At 41.4% G+C, this 17268-nt stretch overlaps 1 protein-coding gene across 1 annotated transcript; it reads left to right on the forward strand.

Moving 5' to 3' along the window:
• The first annotated feature begins 6779 nt into the window (after window positions 1-6779).
• LOC148044843 (lysophosphatidic acid receptor 2-like) lies at window positions 6780-7780 on the forward strand. Its single transcript, XM_087719063.1, has one exon. The coding sequence runs from the start codon at window positions 6812-6814 to the stop codon at window positions 7778-7780; it is 969 nt and encodes a 322-aa protein (XP_087575189.1). The 5' UTR covers window positions 6780-6811.
• The last annotated feature ends 9488 nt before the right edge of the window (window positions 7781-17268 follow it).

Consider the following 17268-nt stretch of genomic DNA (forward strand, 5'->3'; position numbering starts at 1 on the left):
GCTCTGGCCCCCTCTCTGCCTCCGACACAGAGCCCTCATCAGAGCCTTCCCCAGACTCCGGGACTGGCCCATGTTCCTCCCCAACCTCTTCACTCTCTTGAGGCTGCTACCAGCTCTGCTGGCCACTGGCGGGCCACAACAAGTTACTCTGCAGGTACTAGGAGTTGAAATCCCAGTGTATATGGAAGGCTGCCCTTGCAGAAAGCTGAAAAATGTGTTGCTCAGTTTGAGGGATGAGCAGCTTGAGCAGGCTAAAAGCAATTTCCCGAGAGACCCAAAATCTCTTTAGAAATAAATGCTAAACGAGATGGTCAAATCGATTATTTTATCCAAAGAAGAGAATATATCTAACTTTGTTTTTCTTCTGAAATTGCTTCTGGATTTTGTGCTTGCAATAATGGGGGGGGGGGGATGAACTTTTGATGTTGTTTTTAGGTTTGTTGTTATGTATATACTGGTGTGTAAAAGCAACACATTGTGGTTGCAATGTTGTTATCTTCTACTGAGAGTCCAAAGTTGGTGCCCTTTTATTTCCTTTTCTCCCTTTACACTGTATTTCTTTTCCATCCCTCTTTTTAGCTTTCCACTACTTTTTTAATCTTGGTATTTTATATTTTGAAAAATCAATTATATATACGTGTGCGTGTGTGTGTGTGACTTTATTGGGTTTTTAATATATGAATATTTATTGATATATGTGGAGTGGTTAGGGTTAGGGTTATGGTGGCCTAGAGGTGATGCTCTTGCCTCACAATCAAAAGGCTGTGAGTTCAATCCTAGGTAGAGGCAGATATTTCTCTCTCTGGGCACAATGAGAATATAACTGTACATCTGCTGAACAAAACTCCGCATTGGCAACAGGAAGGGCATCCAGCCATTAAACACTCTGTTAGCTTCAAGCAGTTGCCCAGACTCTATCCCTAAGGGATTATGGGGTTATGAAAAGATTATGATGATTTATTTCATATACATACATACATACATACATACATACATACATACATACATACATGCTATCAGGCCTGCAGCCATCTTTTCTTTTAGATCTCTGGCCTGCTGCACTTTCCATTATTCTACTATGCATTTTCCATCGTGGGAAAATGGGAGGGGGGGATTGTATGGAGTTAGATGCTATGTAGCCATAACAAAGTTCTTTCTAGAAAACCAAGGTCATCCTTTGTCTTTGCATCTCTGCACCTGTCCGGAACTGGATGGGTGGAACTGCCAGCATGGCAGTGGAAGATTGGACCATGTGATGGGCTTGTGGGTGTGGGGGCAAGATCTTGAATTTTCAACTAGGTGGGGAAAACCTGGAAGCTTTCAGATTCGGGTTCTCCCAGATGTGCCAATATGGCTCTCTTAATAAATTGGAACTTTGAGCAAGACTTTGCCTTGGACTCTGATTTAATTTTGGATGCTATTTGGAACCCTGACATATACATTATATATATTATGTATGTAGATATCTCCCCCCCAGAGTTGGAGGGGACCTTGGAGGTCTTCTAGTCCAACCTCCCGCTTAGGCAGGAAACCCCACACTACTTCAGACAAATGGCTGTTCAATCTGTTCTTAAAAAGTGTTGGAGCATTCACAACTTTTGGAGGTAAGTAGTTCCATTGGTTAATTGTTCTGTCAGGAAATTCCTTCTCAGTTCTAAGTTGCTTCTCTCCTTGATTGGTTTCCATTCGTTGTTTCTTGTCCTGCCTTCAGGTGCTTTGGAGAATAGTTTGACTCCCTCTTCTTTGTGGCAGCTCCTGAGATATTGGAAGACTGCTATCATGACAATAACCATGGCAAGAAAAAGGTCCTAAAATCGGTGCAATTTTTGCATGATGATGGAAAACTAAAAAGTTGAGATTTGAGGTGAATACTTTATTCTGCTGCAACAGAGGGAGACTGAAGTCAACTCCTTTCTTCCCCTTTTCTCCAGCCCTTCCTCACTTTTCTTTCCCTTTCTCCTCCCCACTGTGTCCTTCAATTTGCTGTTGTATTTTGGTATTTTATTCTATAAACTAATAAAATGTTCCAGACTCGAAGAAAGAATAGATATGGTTTTATTGCAATGGACTTTTGGTCTCCTAGTACGGCAGTTACACAACCATTCATTACTTGCATTTTATTTTACTTCGTGAATAAAGTATTTTTTTACTAGCTGATAACCCGGCCTTGCATGGCATTTATAGACGTTGAAACATTTGTCTGACAGGGAGCCATTGAGAGGGGCTTTTCTTCCCCCTACTCCCATGCCCATCATTCCTGCCCTCTCCCTTCCCCCTCCCATGCGCTCCTCTTTCCTGCCCTGTCTACGATCCTGGAACTTTGTCCCAAACCCATCAGGCACTTCCCCATTGGTCCACTGGAGGGCGAACATCATGGCTGGCTTTCCAGAGGAAGCTGGGAAGGAACTGACATCACCAACAATTGCCACTCTAGGACACCGAACTTGCTCTCCTTAACGGCCCAGGCATTCCAGAGTTATGCTGGAAACACACACACACACACACACACACACCAGGCATGTCATACCCCACCCCCCCAGTATTTGTTTCTGGAGGATAAGTCATCTGTGTACCAAGTTTGGTTGAAATTGCTCAAGGTGCTCCAGAGTTATGTTGGAACGAACATACATAGATACATACATAGATACATAGATACATAGATACATACATACATACATACATACAGCCTTTAATAGAGATAGATAGATAGATAGATAGATAGATAGATAGATAGATAGATAGATAGATAGACAGACAGACAGACAGACAGACATAGATAGATTAGATAAAATAAGATAAGCTATAGAGAGATAGATAAATAGATATAGATTAGATAAGATAGAATAGATAGATAGATATAGATAAGAGAGATAGAGAGACATTAGATAAAAGATAGATAGATAGATAGATAGATAGATAGATAGATAGATAGATAGAGATTAGATAATATATATACCTACCTACCTACCTACCTACCTACCTACCTACCTACCTACATACATACATACATACAGATAGATAGATAGATATTAGATAATATATATACATATATATATATATATAAGATAGATAGATAGATAGATAGATAGATAGATAGATAGATAGATAGATAGATAGATAGATAGATAGATAAGATATAGAGATAGAGATATAAACACACACACACACACACACAGACACACTTCTATTTCATTAATGAAGTATTAACCATGAAAAAAATAAAAAAATAAATTGGTGCAACTTATTTAATCAACTGCCTTGCTTAGCCACAGAAATTCTATTGTGGTCGTAAATCAAGGATAACCTGTACTTTTAATAAGGAAAATACTTCTTAGTGGAGCTTTGATTTATATAACATTCTTGGATTCATCCCTGTAATTTTCTTCTCGGAAGTTGGTCGTTGCTGACTTCCCAGTTAGGCCTGTAGAGCTGGGGATTTCCTAGTGGTCTCTCATCCAAATGTACATCAGGTCTGACTCAGTGAGATCAGCCAAAATTAACTAGGTGGTGCCACCTGCTGGGCCAATACAGCCATAGTCTCTTACTGGATTGTTATTCAGTATGTCATTCAAGAGTCACTTACTGTGAGATAGAAACAGAAACATAGAAAACTGATGGCAAAAAAAGACCCAGTGGTCCATTGAGTCTTCTGAGTTTTTCCTTTGTTTTTGTTTTCTTGAGCAGTCACACATGTTTTATTAAGACATTAAACAATTAAAATAAAATATCAATGTTGCTCACTTGAGTGTCTAGGGAGATTCTCAGTCATCCAGGTTATGGTTGTCCCAAGGGTGTATTTTTTTAAGAGGCCACTAAACTTTCTTGTTTTTCATTTGAAGACATTTCGCTTCTCATCCAAGAACCTTCTTCAGCTCTTCAGAAGCTTCTTGGAATGAAGTAGCTTCTTGGATGAGAAGCAAAACATCTTCAAAGAAAAAGAAGAAAGTCCAGTTGCCTCTTGAAAAAGCACCTTTGGGACTAACCTTCTTTGGAATGGAATGGAATAAAATAGAATAGAACAGAATAAAGGATAGGGTAGGATAGGGTAGGGTAGGGTAGAATAAAATAGAATAGAATAGAAAGTGGAATAGGAATAGGAATGGAGTAGAATAGAATAGAATATAGGAATACAAATAGGAATGAAATGGAATGGAATGGAATAGAATAGAATAACAGTTGGAAAGGACCTTGGAGGTCTTCTAGTCCAAATCCCTGCTTAGGCAGGAAACTATATCATTTCAAACAAATGGTTATCCAATCTCTTCTTAAAAACCTCCAGTGTTGAGTTCAGTAGACTAGACTAGACTAGACTAGACTAGACTAGACTAGACTAGACTAGACTAGAAAGAGGAATAGGAATAGGAATAGGAATAGGAATGGAATGGAATAGAATAGAATATAGGAATAAGAATAGAAATAGGAATGGAATGGAATGGAATAGAATAGAATATAGGAATAGGAATAAGAATAGGAATAGGAATAGGAATAGGAATGGAATAGAATAGAATAGGAATATAGGAATAAGAATAGGAATAGAAATAGGAATGGAATGGAATAGAATAGAATATAGGAATAGGAATAGGAATGGAATGGAATAGAATAGAATAGAAAGAGGAATAGGAATAGGAATAGAATAGAATAGAATAGAATATAGGAATTAGAACAGAATAGAATAACAGTTGGGAGGGACCTTGGAGGTCTTCTAGTCCAACCCCCTGATCAGGCAGGAAACACTATACCATTTTAGACAAATGGTTGTCTAATCTCTTCTTAAAAATCTCCAGTGTTGAGTTCAGTAGACTTGACTAGACTAGACTAGAATAGAAAGAGGAATAGGAATAGGAATAGGAATGGAATAGACTAGACTAGACTAAACTAGACTAGAATAACAGTTGGAAAGGACCTTGGAGGTCTTCTAGTCCAAATCCCTGCTTAGGCAGGAAACTATATCATTTCAAACAAATGGTTATCCAATCTCTTCTTAAAAACCTCCAGTGTTGAGTTCAGTAGACTAGACTAGACTAGACTAGACTAGACTAGAATAGAATAGAATAGAATAGAATAGAAAGAGGAATAGGAATAGGAATGGAATGGAATAGAATAGAATATAGGAATAAGAATAGGAATAGGAATAGGAATAGGAATAGGAATGGAATGGAATAGAATTGAAAGAGGAATAGGAATAGAATAGAATATAGGAATAAGAATAGAATAGAATAGAATAGAATAACTAGAAGACCTTGGAGGTCTTCTAGTCCAACCCCCTGATCAGGCAGGAAACACTATACCATTTCAGACAAATGGTTGTCCAATCTCTTCTTAAAAACCTCCAGTGCTGAGTTCAGTTGAACTTTCCAGAGGGCCACAACTCTACTACCAATATTGGCCAGATTCCATGTGGCACCCTGTAGACCTTTTAGACAATTCCCCAACATCATTTGACTGTGATAGCTAAGTTGAGAGCGAATCACAACCATCGAAGGCCGAGTTGTCCAACCTCGGCAACTTTTAAGACCTGTGGATTTCAATTCTCAGAATTCCCCAACCCTCACGACGCCTTAAAGTCACCAAGGTTTTTGGAACTCCCTTGATCTAAGGCACAACAGCTTGGCCAACGCTGGTGTATGGAAGGAATGGAAATATCTCTTGTTTGCTTTTCATCCGCAATATTTGCCCTTTAATTAATGTCATTCCAGAGTAGGCAGCCCGGCAGAGCAGAGAGATTAGCTAGAATTTATTGGATACCTTTGCTAGGTGGGAGCAGCCTAGCAACCTTGGAGTAAGGTGCTGATAGCCCTCCTGATTAGAGGTCTGGGAGTTAACGTTTAACTCACTGTTTGGGTGACAGAGAGGAAAACAGGAATGCATCATGTTGAGTCTTCTCCCCATGGATCAGCAAAACAGGAGGTTGTCCTACCCATTGCCAGCCCAAAGCTGCAGAATAGGAGAAGAAAAAGAGAGAGAGAGAACATAGAATCATTGGGTTGGGGGGACCTTGGAGGTCTTCTAGTCCAACCCCATGCTTATACCATTCTGGACAAAATGGCAGTTCAATTATCTTCTAGAAAGCCTCCAGTGATGAACCACCCACAACTTCTGGAGGCAAGCTGTTCCACTGATTAATTGTTCTAATTGTTGGGATTTTTTCCCCCCTTAGTTCCAGATTGGATATATCTTTAATGATCTTCCACCCTTTGCATCTTCGCTTGCTGTAAGGTGCTTTGGAGAATCTTCAACTCTTCAGGTTCATCTACATCTTTAGTTGGGTGAGTGGTGGCCTCATACAACGTACAAGGTCCATGGTTTGAAATATCTTCAATGGCAGCCAGGATCTCAGCCCTTCAATCCCAAAAGTTTCCTTCTAAGATCCAGAAAGTGCGTGAATAACAATCCGGGGATTTCCTGATCTCGCCTCTGACCTGGATTTTGTGGCTTCAGCCTTCCATTCTGACGTCGTCTCTGATCTTGAGCATCTCGGCTTTTTTTTTTTTTTTAAGGTTTTTAATTTTTTATTCTTTTACATCACATTTTGTGAATGGTTTGGTTCCTGGGTTTCCTACATTTCAATAGAGCTAATCGTAACAATATTATTCTTAATAATTACAATCAATTTTCATTTTTGATCCTGCTAACACATTTCTACTGTCATCTTTCGTTTCTAAACCTTCTCATAATTCTACCATACTTCATATCCTCTTTATATCAATTTTTACTATACCCCCTGCATTTTTCTACCTCTAGTAATCAACTTGTCTTGTCCTCAGCATCCCAGCTTTGATGGTTGCCTAGGCCTCGGGGCCCGATCCTCACCATGATCCGAAAGCACGATTGTTTAAACAACATCACTGATCCCATATGGAACCGCCACCTGGTGTTGGCCTTGGGCATCCCTCAACTTCTTATCACCTTCATCTCCGCCGTCTTCAACTCAGGCGTGGTCCTTGGGGTGGTGTTCTCCAAGGACTTCCACAAACCCATCTTCATCCTTTTCTGCAACTTGGCCGTCTCCGATTTCCTCTGCAGCTCTTCGGGCTTCTGGATCGCCACGCTGTTCATCACGGACCCTCAAAGCACCGTCGTGGGGTCCAAGGAACTCCTCCGAGCTTACGCCTTCTACATCATGTCAGTCCTGGCCACCATTTATAACCTCGTCATCATTGGGATCGAACGTTACCTGGCTGTCTCCGGAAGTCTACGGTTGAGATGCCGAATCACCCGGAACCAGATTCTGAGTACCACGTTGGGTATTTGGGTGTGCGCCTTCTCCTTGGGTTTTATGCCTCTAATGGGGTGGAACTGCTTGGAGAAGGATAAGATCTCAGCTCTGTACAGTCCGTTGTGCATGGACTATCTCACTTTCATCACTATTCCTCACTGTCTAGCGGTGTTGGTTCTACCCCTCTTCACTTATTCAAATATCATCCTCTTTTTGAGGAAGCACAAAGGATCTATGGAAAATCTAGGGCAGTGCCACGCTACCTACCGTCTAGCCGAAGTCCAAGTTGCCAGAACCAGCGTCCTGATTTGGGTCTTAGCTTTGGTCTCCTACGCTCCTTTCTTCGCTGGGGTTGTGTTTGATTCAGCCACTCAACAATGTCCCAGCGAGCATTCTCAAGCCATCTATATCTTCAGAAACCTCACGGCGATGATGATCACCATTAACTCGCTAGGAGATCCCATCATATACTCTCTGAACATGAAGAAGTTAGGACACAGATTCAGGTGCCTGAAACTTCCTTCCCACAACCGCATCGAAGTACAAGCCATCGGACAGACCTGATTTTGGAGGAGGGGGGGGGGCGGAATATCTGGACCTGTGAATTTTCGCCTCTTGTGAATGATTGACAACTGGTATGATGGATGGTACCCTCCTTTGCATGGCTATTCAGAAATAAATCCAGGGGTGGGATTCAGCTGGTTCAGACCGGCTCGGCCGAACAGGATGCTAATTTTACATCTGGTTCGCCGAACCAATAGTTGGAAGGACACCCACCCCTCCCCTCCCAGGAGTCTCCACGCAGCCCATTCTTCATGCCAGGTAAGCACAGGTCCTGCATGGAAGCTCTGGAAGGGCAAAAAATGGGCCTCCCGGAAGTTCACGGGCTTGTTTCCGACCCCCCAAAGGACTCTGGAGCCTGAGGGGAGGCCATTTTCACCCTCCTGGAGTCTCAATGAAAGGGAAGGGAGCAGGTGGGAGACATGTAAAACCCTGTACAATGATGCATGACAAAATACAGGTAGTCCTCAACTTACGACCATTTGTTTAGTGACCATTCAAGGTTGCAACATCATATGTGAGGGAAATAGATTAATACTATTAAATGTGGACAATTGATTAAGTGAAATGCTTAGTATACAAAATCAGTGGAACAGAAGTTGCCTCCAGAAGTTGTGAATGTCCCAACACTGGAAGTCTTTAAAGAAGATGTTGGATAGCCATTTGTCTGGAACGGTGTAGGGCTTCCTGCCTAGGCAGGGGGTTGGACTAGAAGGCCTCCAAGGTCCCCTCCAACTCTGAGGATATATGTTACCTATGGGAAAAACAGAATGAAAGATGGAAATGAAATGTTAAATTTGATTAACTTGGAGGGGCAAATCATGATATTGTTTATTAAGAAGAAATTAAAATCTAAGGTGGGAAATCTGGAAAGAAAATGACTGGCTGAAATTGGAAATGGAAATATGATGTAAAATTAATTGTGCATATGAGAGGATGTTAAGGGGGGAAACTCAGGCAACAAACTCTGTTTATAAAAGAAGTTTTAAATATGTAACAAAAATTAAAAAAACTTTGTTTAAAAAAAGGTTACAACATCATAGAAAAAGTGACTTACGACTGGTCCTCCTACTTGCGACCATTGTAGCATCCCCGTGTTAAATGTAATCAAAATTTGAGGGCTTGGGAACTGGCATGTATTATCAATGGTTTTTTCAGCTCCTTGGGGTCATGTGATTGCTGTTTGCGACTTTCCCAGTCAGTTTCCGATTAAGCGAAGTCAATGGGGGGAAGCCAGATTCACTTAGCAACTGCATGATTCCCTTAATAACTGCAGTGATATGCTTAATCATCGTGGTTTTAAAAGATCATAAAAATCAGCCATGACTTATTTAACAATTGCTTTGTTTAACAATGGAAATTTGGGTCCTGGTTGAGGTCGTAAGTCAAAGGCTACCTGTATGACATCTGTGTATCTCTCTCTTTGAGGTCTTTTGGGAAGTACCTATTTATTCTGATTGAGTTTGTAGTCCTCCCTTTCTTTAAATAAGAGGATTAAAGAGAACCATTGTTGATTTTCGATGGGGTGGGAATGCAGATTTATAGTACAGTACTGTACTGCTACCCAATTTCAGCACCAGAAGAAGTGGACAGTTCCCCACCAACAGGGGGAAAACCCAGGAACAACCAAAATGCTCCAATACTGGAAGTTTTTAAGAAGATGTTGGATATCCATTTCTCTGAAGTGGTGTAGGGTTTCCTACCTAAGCAGGGGGTTGGACTAGAAGACCTCTAAGGTCCCTTCCAACTCTGTTATTCTATTCTATTCTATTCTATTCTATTCTGTTATTCTACTCTAGAATAGAATAGAATAGAATAGAATTTTATTATTTGTATGCTGCCCTTCTCCGGGAGGACTCAGGGCGGCGAACAATTCAAAAGGGGGAAAAGGGGAACATAAAAATGAAATACAAATAGTAAAAATAGGCAACAGTCGCACAACCATACATGTCGAGAGGGGAGGGAACTCATCACCCCCAGGCCTGCCGGCAAAGCCAGGTTTTGACGGCTTTTCAGAAGGCCTGGAGAGAGGTGAGGGTCCGAATCCCTGCAGGGAGTTCATTCCAGAGGGCCGGAGCTGCCACAGAGAAGGCCCTCCCCCGGGTAATAGCCAGGTGGCATTGGCTGGTAGATGGCACCCGGAGGAGGCCAGCCCTGTGAAATCTAATGGGTCTGTGGGAGGTAATTGGCAGCAGGCGGTCTCTCAAGTACCCAGATCCAATACCATGAAGGGCTTTATAAGTTACGACTAGCACCTTGAAGCGTATCCGGAGACCGATCGGTAACCAGTGCAGCTCGTGGAGGATAGGTGTAACGTGGGTGTACCGAGGCGTACCCACAATCGCTCGCGTGGCTGCATTCTGGACGAGTTGAAGTCTCCGAATACTCTTCAAGGGCTGCCCCATGTAGAGCGCATTGCAGTACTCTATCCTATCCTATGCTATCCTATGCTATCCTATTTTCTGTTCTGTCCCATTCCATTCCATTCAATATATTCTATTCTATTCTAAAATTGGTTTGAAATTTAAATCTCAGGGACTGTCAAGGAAATACAGTACAAACTCAAGTTGAAGATTCAGGATTTTAATGTGGACTTCCTCCAGAATGAATTATTAATCAGAATAATTCTCTGATGATTACGAAAGCTTGCTTTGTGTTTTTTCTTCTTCTTGTTACAGTAAGTATGTTACACTTGGATTTTAAAAAAAGTTATTTTATTGGTTATTTTCCATCAGTGATATCTGTTTACTCAACTAATTGCCTGTATGATGGATCTCAGCCAGATAGTGAGTTATGACACAAAAAAGCTTACCCAATAATGAAACTGTTACCCTTTGCTGTGTCCCAACATTTATTGCCAAGATCTCAGAAAAATGGCTTGGATTAACATATTTCCTCCAAAACAGTGGTGCACATTGGAGAAAAAGATGGATTTCTTTAAAAAAAATAAGATTTAGATTTAAAACAGGTACATTCACAAAATAATGCTCAACCTGGATTTAGAAATGTATTGTTTTATATATGTTCATGAACTCAAGAAATCAGAAAATGGGCAGTGTGTTTTTAATGAATTAATAAAAAGGCTTTGCTAGAGTATGCATGTTGCATCTCTGTATGATCCTCCCTTCCATTCTCATTGCGGGGGGTGCATAATGCATCTCTGCATGATTCTCCATATTTCTTTTCCTATTATTGTTTATTGATAGTGCTAATAATTTTGCCCCTATCCTGCATGGAGTGTGAGAGACTCCAAATGTCCCTGATTTGATTTTATTGTTCTTCAAAAGGGTAATGAATAGAATAGAGTGGAGTGGAGTGGAGTAGAGTGGAGTGGAGTAGAGTAGAGTAGAGTAGAGTAATGAATAGAATAGAGTGGAGTAGAGTAGAGTAGAGTAGAGTAGAGTAGAGTAGAGTAATGAATAGAATAGAGTGGAGTGGAGTGGAGTAGAGTAGAGTAATGAATAGAATAGAGTGGAGTGGAGTGGAGTGGAGTGGAGTGGAGTGGAGTGGAGTGGAGTGGAGTGGAGTAGAGTAGAGTAGAGTAGAGTAGAGTAGAGTAGAGTAGAGTAGAGTAATGAATAGAATAGAGTGGAGTGGAGTGGAGTGGAGTGGAGTGGAGTGGAGTGGAGTGGAGTGGAGTGGAGTAGAGTAGAGTAGAGTAGAGTAGAGTAGAGTAGAGTAGAGTAGAGTAGAGTAGAGTAGAGTAATGAATAGAATAGAGTGGAGTGGAGTGGAGTGGAGTGGAGTGGAGTAGAGTAGAGTAGAGTAGAGTAATGAATAGAATAGAGTGGAGTGGAGTGGAGTGGAGTGGAGTGGAGTGGAGTGGAGTGGAGTGGAGTAGAGTAGAGTAGAGTAGAGTAGAGTAGAGTAGAGTAATGAATAGAATAGAGTGGAGTGGAGTGGTGTGGTGTGGAGTGGAGTGGAGTGGAGTGGAGTGGAGTGGAGTGGAGTAGAGTAGAGTAGAGTAGAGTAGAGTAGAGTAGAGTAACGTATAGAATAGAGTGGAGTGGAGTGGAGTAGAGTAGAGTAATGAATAGAATAGAGTGGAGTGGAGTGGAGTGGAGTAGAGTAATGAATAGAGTGGAGTGGAGTGGAGTGGAGTGGAGTGGAGTGGAGTGGAGTAGAGTAGAGTAGAGTAGAGTAGAGTAATGAATAGAATAGAGTGGAGTGGAGTGGAGTGGAGTGGAGTGGAGTGGAGTGGAGTGGAGTAGAGTAGAGTAGAGTAGAGTAGAGTAGAGTAGAGTAATGAATAGAATAGAGTGGAGTGGAGTGGAGTGGAGTAGAGTAGAGTAGAGTAATGAATAGAAGAGAGTGGAGTGGAGTGGAGTGGAGTGGAGTGGAGTGGAGTGGAGTGGAGTGGAGTGGAGTGGAGTGGAGTAGAGTAGAGTAGAGTAGAGTAGAGTAGAGTAGAGTAGAGTAGAGTAGAGTAGAGTAGAGTAGAGTAGAGTAGAGTAATGAATAGAATAGAGTGGAGTGGAGTGGAGTGGAGTGGAGTAGAGTAGAGTAGAGTAGAGTAGAGAATAGCAATAGCAATAGCAATTAGACTTATATACCGCTTCATAGGGCTTTCAGCCCTCTCTAAGCGGTTTACAGAGTCAGCATATCGCCCCCAACAACAATCCGGGTCCTCATTTTACCCACCTCGGAAGGATGGAAGGCTGAGTCAACCCTGAGCCGGTGAGATTTGAACAGCCAAACTGCAGTCAGCTGAAGTAGCCTGCAGTGCTGCATTTAACCACTGCGCCACCTCGGCTCTAGAGTAGAGAAGAGTAGAGTAGAATAGAGTAGAGTAGAATAACAGAACAGAACAGAATAAAGAATAGAACAGAACAGCATAAAATAGAAAAGAAAAGAAAATATTGAATGAAAAGGAAAGGAATGGAATGGAACAGAACAGACCAGAACAGAAAATAGGATAGGATAGGATAATAGAATAGAGTAGAGTAGAATAACAGAACAGAGAATAGAATAGAAAATATTGAATGGAGTGGAATAGAACAGAACAGAAAATAGGAGAGGAGAGGATAAAATAATAGAATAGAATAGAACAGAACAGAACAGAATAACTTTATTGTCACTTTGAATGTACACTAATCGGTGTACATTAAAATAAAATGTCATTCCATACAACTCTCAAAGGGTCACCACCTCCAATATATACTACATAAACACGACTAAATAAATAAATACAAAACTATGAAAATACCCACTTATATTATATGACAAACAGAAACCACACAGTCCAGTTCGGATGTATACAGGTACATGGCAAGAAAAACGAATCTTGCCAGTTTAACCAGACCGATGGCCTAGGGAGCAAAGCGGTTACAGAATCTGAAAGGCTTGCTAGAAATATTTTGAAACCTCCTCCCGCAGGGGAGCAACAGAAACAGACCGTGAAGTGTGGTCTCTAACAAGGCCTTGAGCTCTAAGCCCACAGCGCTTATAAGCCGTATCCTGAATAATGGGAAGAGAGCTTAATGAAATGGAAGTTTGGATTAAACTTTCAAGATCCCATTAACAGAGAAAATGAAAGAAGCATTCTTGAAATCTTTTGAGGACTGTATTTTTCGGAGTATAAGACGCACCTTTCCCCCCCCCCCAAAAGGGTGAAAATCTGGGTGCGTCTTATACCCTGAATATAGCATTTTTGGCGCACTGAAACATCCCCTCCTTCGCAAAAATGGACGTGCATAGGCTTTGAGAGGCTTGTAGAGTGCTCCTGGGGGCTGGGGAGGGAAAAAACCAGCGAAACTGAGGCTTTTTTTTGCACATTTTTGCCCCCTCCAGCCCCCAGGAGCACTCTACAAGCCTCCCAAAGCCTATGCATGCCCTGTTTTTTGCAAAAAAATGGGGCCGTTTTTGCGAAAAAACTGGACATTTTTTGCCCGTTTTGCCCCCCCGCCCGAGCCCCCAGGAGCACTCTAAGAGTCTCTCAAACTCTCTGCATGGCCCATTTTTCACAAAAAAATGAGGCTTGCTGAAGGTTTGGGAGGCCTGCAGAGTGCAAAAACTTTTTTTTAAATTTACCTCTTCAAAATCTTATACTCCAGTGCATCTTATAGTCCGAAAAATATGGTATCTTTTTTTAATTTGGCCTACCTCAAAGGGTTGGCAGGTAGGAACCAACCAACCTGCAAGAGACCTATCAAGCTTTGGGGCCAATATGCATAATAGCAGAGTTGGAAGGGACCTTGGAGGTCTTCTAATCCAACCCCCTGCCTAGGCAGGAAACCCTACACCATTTCAGAAAAAATGGCTATCCAACATCTTCTTAAAAACCTCCAGTGTTGGAGCATTCACAACTTCTGGAGGCAAGTTGTTCCATTGATTAATTGTTCTAACTGTCAGGAAATTCCTCCTCAGTTCTAGGTTGCTTCTCTCCTTGATTAGTTTCCACCCATTGCTTCTTGTTCTACCCTCAGGTGCCTTGGAAAATAGCTTGACTCCCTCTTCTTTGTGGCAACCCCTGAGATATTGGAAGACTGCTATCATGTCTCCCCTAGTCCTTCTTTTCATTAAACTAGACATACCCAGTTCCTGCAACCGTTCCTCATATGTTTTAGTCTCTAGTCCCCCTAATCCTCTTTGTTGCTCTTCTCTGCACTCTTTCTATAGTCTCAACATCTTTTCTACATCGTGGTGACCAAAACTGGATGCAGGATTCCAAGTGTGGCCTTACCAAGGCCTTAGAAAGTGGTATTAACCCTTCACGTGATCTTGATTCTATCCCTCTGTTTACGCAGCCTAGAACTGTGTTGGCTTTTTTGGCAGCTGCTGCACACGGCTGGCTCCTATTTAAACAGTTTTCCACTAGGACTCCAAGATCCCTTTCACAGTTACTGCTGTTGAGCAAGCTACCACATACTGTACCTGTGCATTTCTTTTTTCTTGCCTAAATGTAGAACCTTACTCTTTTCACCATTGAATTTCATTTTATTAGATACAACAGTTCATTTAGTGACTGTTCAAAGTTACAACGGCACAGGAAAAAGTGACCATTTTTTTACACTTACGACCATGTCCAAGGGATCAAAATTCAGATGCTTGGCAAACGGTTCGTATTTATGACGGTCGCCTGTCTTGGGGTTACGTGCCCCACTTTTGTGATTATTATTATTTTTTTTGACAAGCAAAATCAATAGGGGAGCCAGATCCACTTAGCAGCCATGTTTCTAACTTAACAACTGCAGTGATTCACTTAACAACGGTGGCAAGAAAGTTCGTAAAATGGGCAAAACACACGCAACAAGTGTTTCTCTTAGCAACGGAACGTTTGGGCTCAATTGCGGTCGTGTGTCAAGGATGACTTGTAAAGCAGGATAAAGCAAGAAAGAACAAAACAAGGAAAAAGGGAAAAAACATATTTTGCATATAGGGTGCACATGGAGATGAATTCATATTAGGTAAAGGCAAAAGTTCCCCTCGCACTTATGTGCTAGTCATTCCCAACTCTAGGGGGCGTGGCTCATCTCCATTTCAAAGCCAAAGACCCAGCGCTGTCTGAAGACGTCTCCGTGGTCATGTGGCCAGCATGACTAAATGCCGAAGGCACACGGAACGCTGTTACCTTTCCACCAAAGGTGGTTCCTATTTTTTCTACTTGCATTTTTTACATGCTTTCGAACTGCTAGGTTGGCAGAAGCTGGGACAAGTAACAGGAGCTCACTCCGTTATGCAGCGTTAGGGATTCGAACTGCCGACCTTTCTGATCGACAAGCTTCGCGTGTTAGCCACAAAGCCCCTTTTGAGTTCATATTGGGATAGGTATTTTTCCTTATCCCTTAAAAAGAAAAGCAAACATTTTAAATATCAACATTTCTCTCCAGAACACGTAGTGTGAACGATGTTAATGGGATATGAATGCTTCATTTTGCTGATAAAATGCGGTTCAGTCCTGAATAAATTTATCTTTCATTATAAGCGGGTTACAGATTTTGTGACTCTGCTCTTTGCCTTCAATCAAAACAATTTTCCATTCTGTTTTAAATATCACCGACCCAATTAAAGAAATAATTTATGTTGCAGCGATGGGCAAAAATAGGAATTAAATAGGTTTTATGGATGTGCCTTAAGAAAGATGGACAATACATAAATTAACAGCAGGATTTATTATCTGCCCTTTTGAAACCCACCACTGCTTGCAACGCTTAAAAAATGCATCTAATAATAGTGCTCGGAGCATCCAGTGCGATATTCAGATCATCCTGCATGATTATTAACTCGAAATTAATTTTATGTTTTAATTGAAACTTTATCTTGAACTCATGTGCTGCTTAGAAACAAAAGCCATCTTCACTTTAAGCTATAATGAGATTAACATTGTGCCTTATTGATCACAAACAGAACTTTGGCAGAATTGCTTGCTTTTCCTATTGCGCATCTATGAATATATGAATGTAGCTAAAATAAGATTCAAATATTATGGTTTCCTTAGTAGATTTCATAGTAAGTAAATTAGACGTGTAATATTTAACAAGTGGGTAGCCTGGGGCCCAGCTTCAATGCAGGTAGTCCTCCACTTACGACTACAATTGAGCCCAAAATTTGTTAACTGAGTTTTGCCTCATTTTACGACTTTATCTTGCTACGGTTGTTAAGTGAATTCCCGTAGTTGTTAGGTTACTAACACGATTGTTAAGTGAATCGGGTTTCCCCATTTATTTTGCTTGTCAGGAGGTCGCAAAAGGGGATCACTGGGACCCTGGGACACGGCAACCGTCATAAATATGAACCACTTGCAAGTGTCCGAATTTTGATCACATGACCATGGAGATGCTGCAACGATTGTAAATGTGAAAAACTGTCATAAGTCACTTTGTTCAGTGCCGTTGTAACTTTGAACCGTCACTAAAGGAACTGTTGTAAGTCGAGGACTACCTGTCCAGGGCTCCTGACTTGCTTGGAAAAAGTACCAAATTAAATACCCAATACAGGTATTTCTTTGAGCTACCATCTTTTTTGGAGTATAAGATGCACCAAGATTTTGAAGAGGCAAATTAAAAAAAAAAAAGTTTTGCCCTCTGCAGACCTCCCAAAAACGGCATGTTTTTTTGCGAAAACAGGCCCGTTTTTTGTCACAAAAAAAAGGGCATGCATAGCCTTTAGGAGGCTTTTAGAGTGCTCCTGGGGACTGGGGGGGGGGCAAAAATGAGCAAAAAACATGCTGTTTTTTCCTTGTTTTTGCCCTCCCCAGCTCCAAGGACCACTTTGCAGGCCTCCCAAATCCTCTGCACGTCCATTTTTGTGAAGGGGGTGCGGTTTCAGGTGGCCAAAAATGCTGTATTCAGTGTATAAGACGCACCCAGATTTTCACCCTCTTTTTTGAGGGGGAAAAAGGTGTGTCTTATACTCCGAAAAATACAGTACTCCAATTGAGCCCAAGGTTTCCATTGCTAAGTGAGTTTTGCCCCATTTTACCACCTTTCTTGCCACAGAATGTGAAGCAAACCATCACAGTTGTTAAGCGAATCACTCGGTCATTAAGCGAA

This window comes from Thamnophis sirtalis, unplaced genomic scaffold (assembly GCF_051295495.1).
Source record: "Thamnophis sirtalis isolate CommonGarterSnake01/CBP01778 unplaced genomic scaffold, rThaSir2_p1.2 scaffold_6, whole genome shotgun sequence".
Classification (NCBI taxonomy): Eukaryota; Metazoa; Chordata; class Lepidosauria; order Squamata; family Natricidae; genus Thamnophis; species Thamnophis sirtalis.

Coding starts and splice junctions, on each gene's coding strand:
- LOC148044843 (XM_087719063.1), top strand. CDS start 6,812: ATGATCCGAAAGCACGATTGTTTAAACAACATCACTGATCCCATATGG.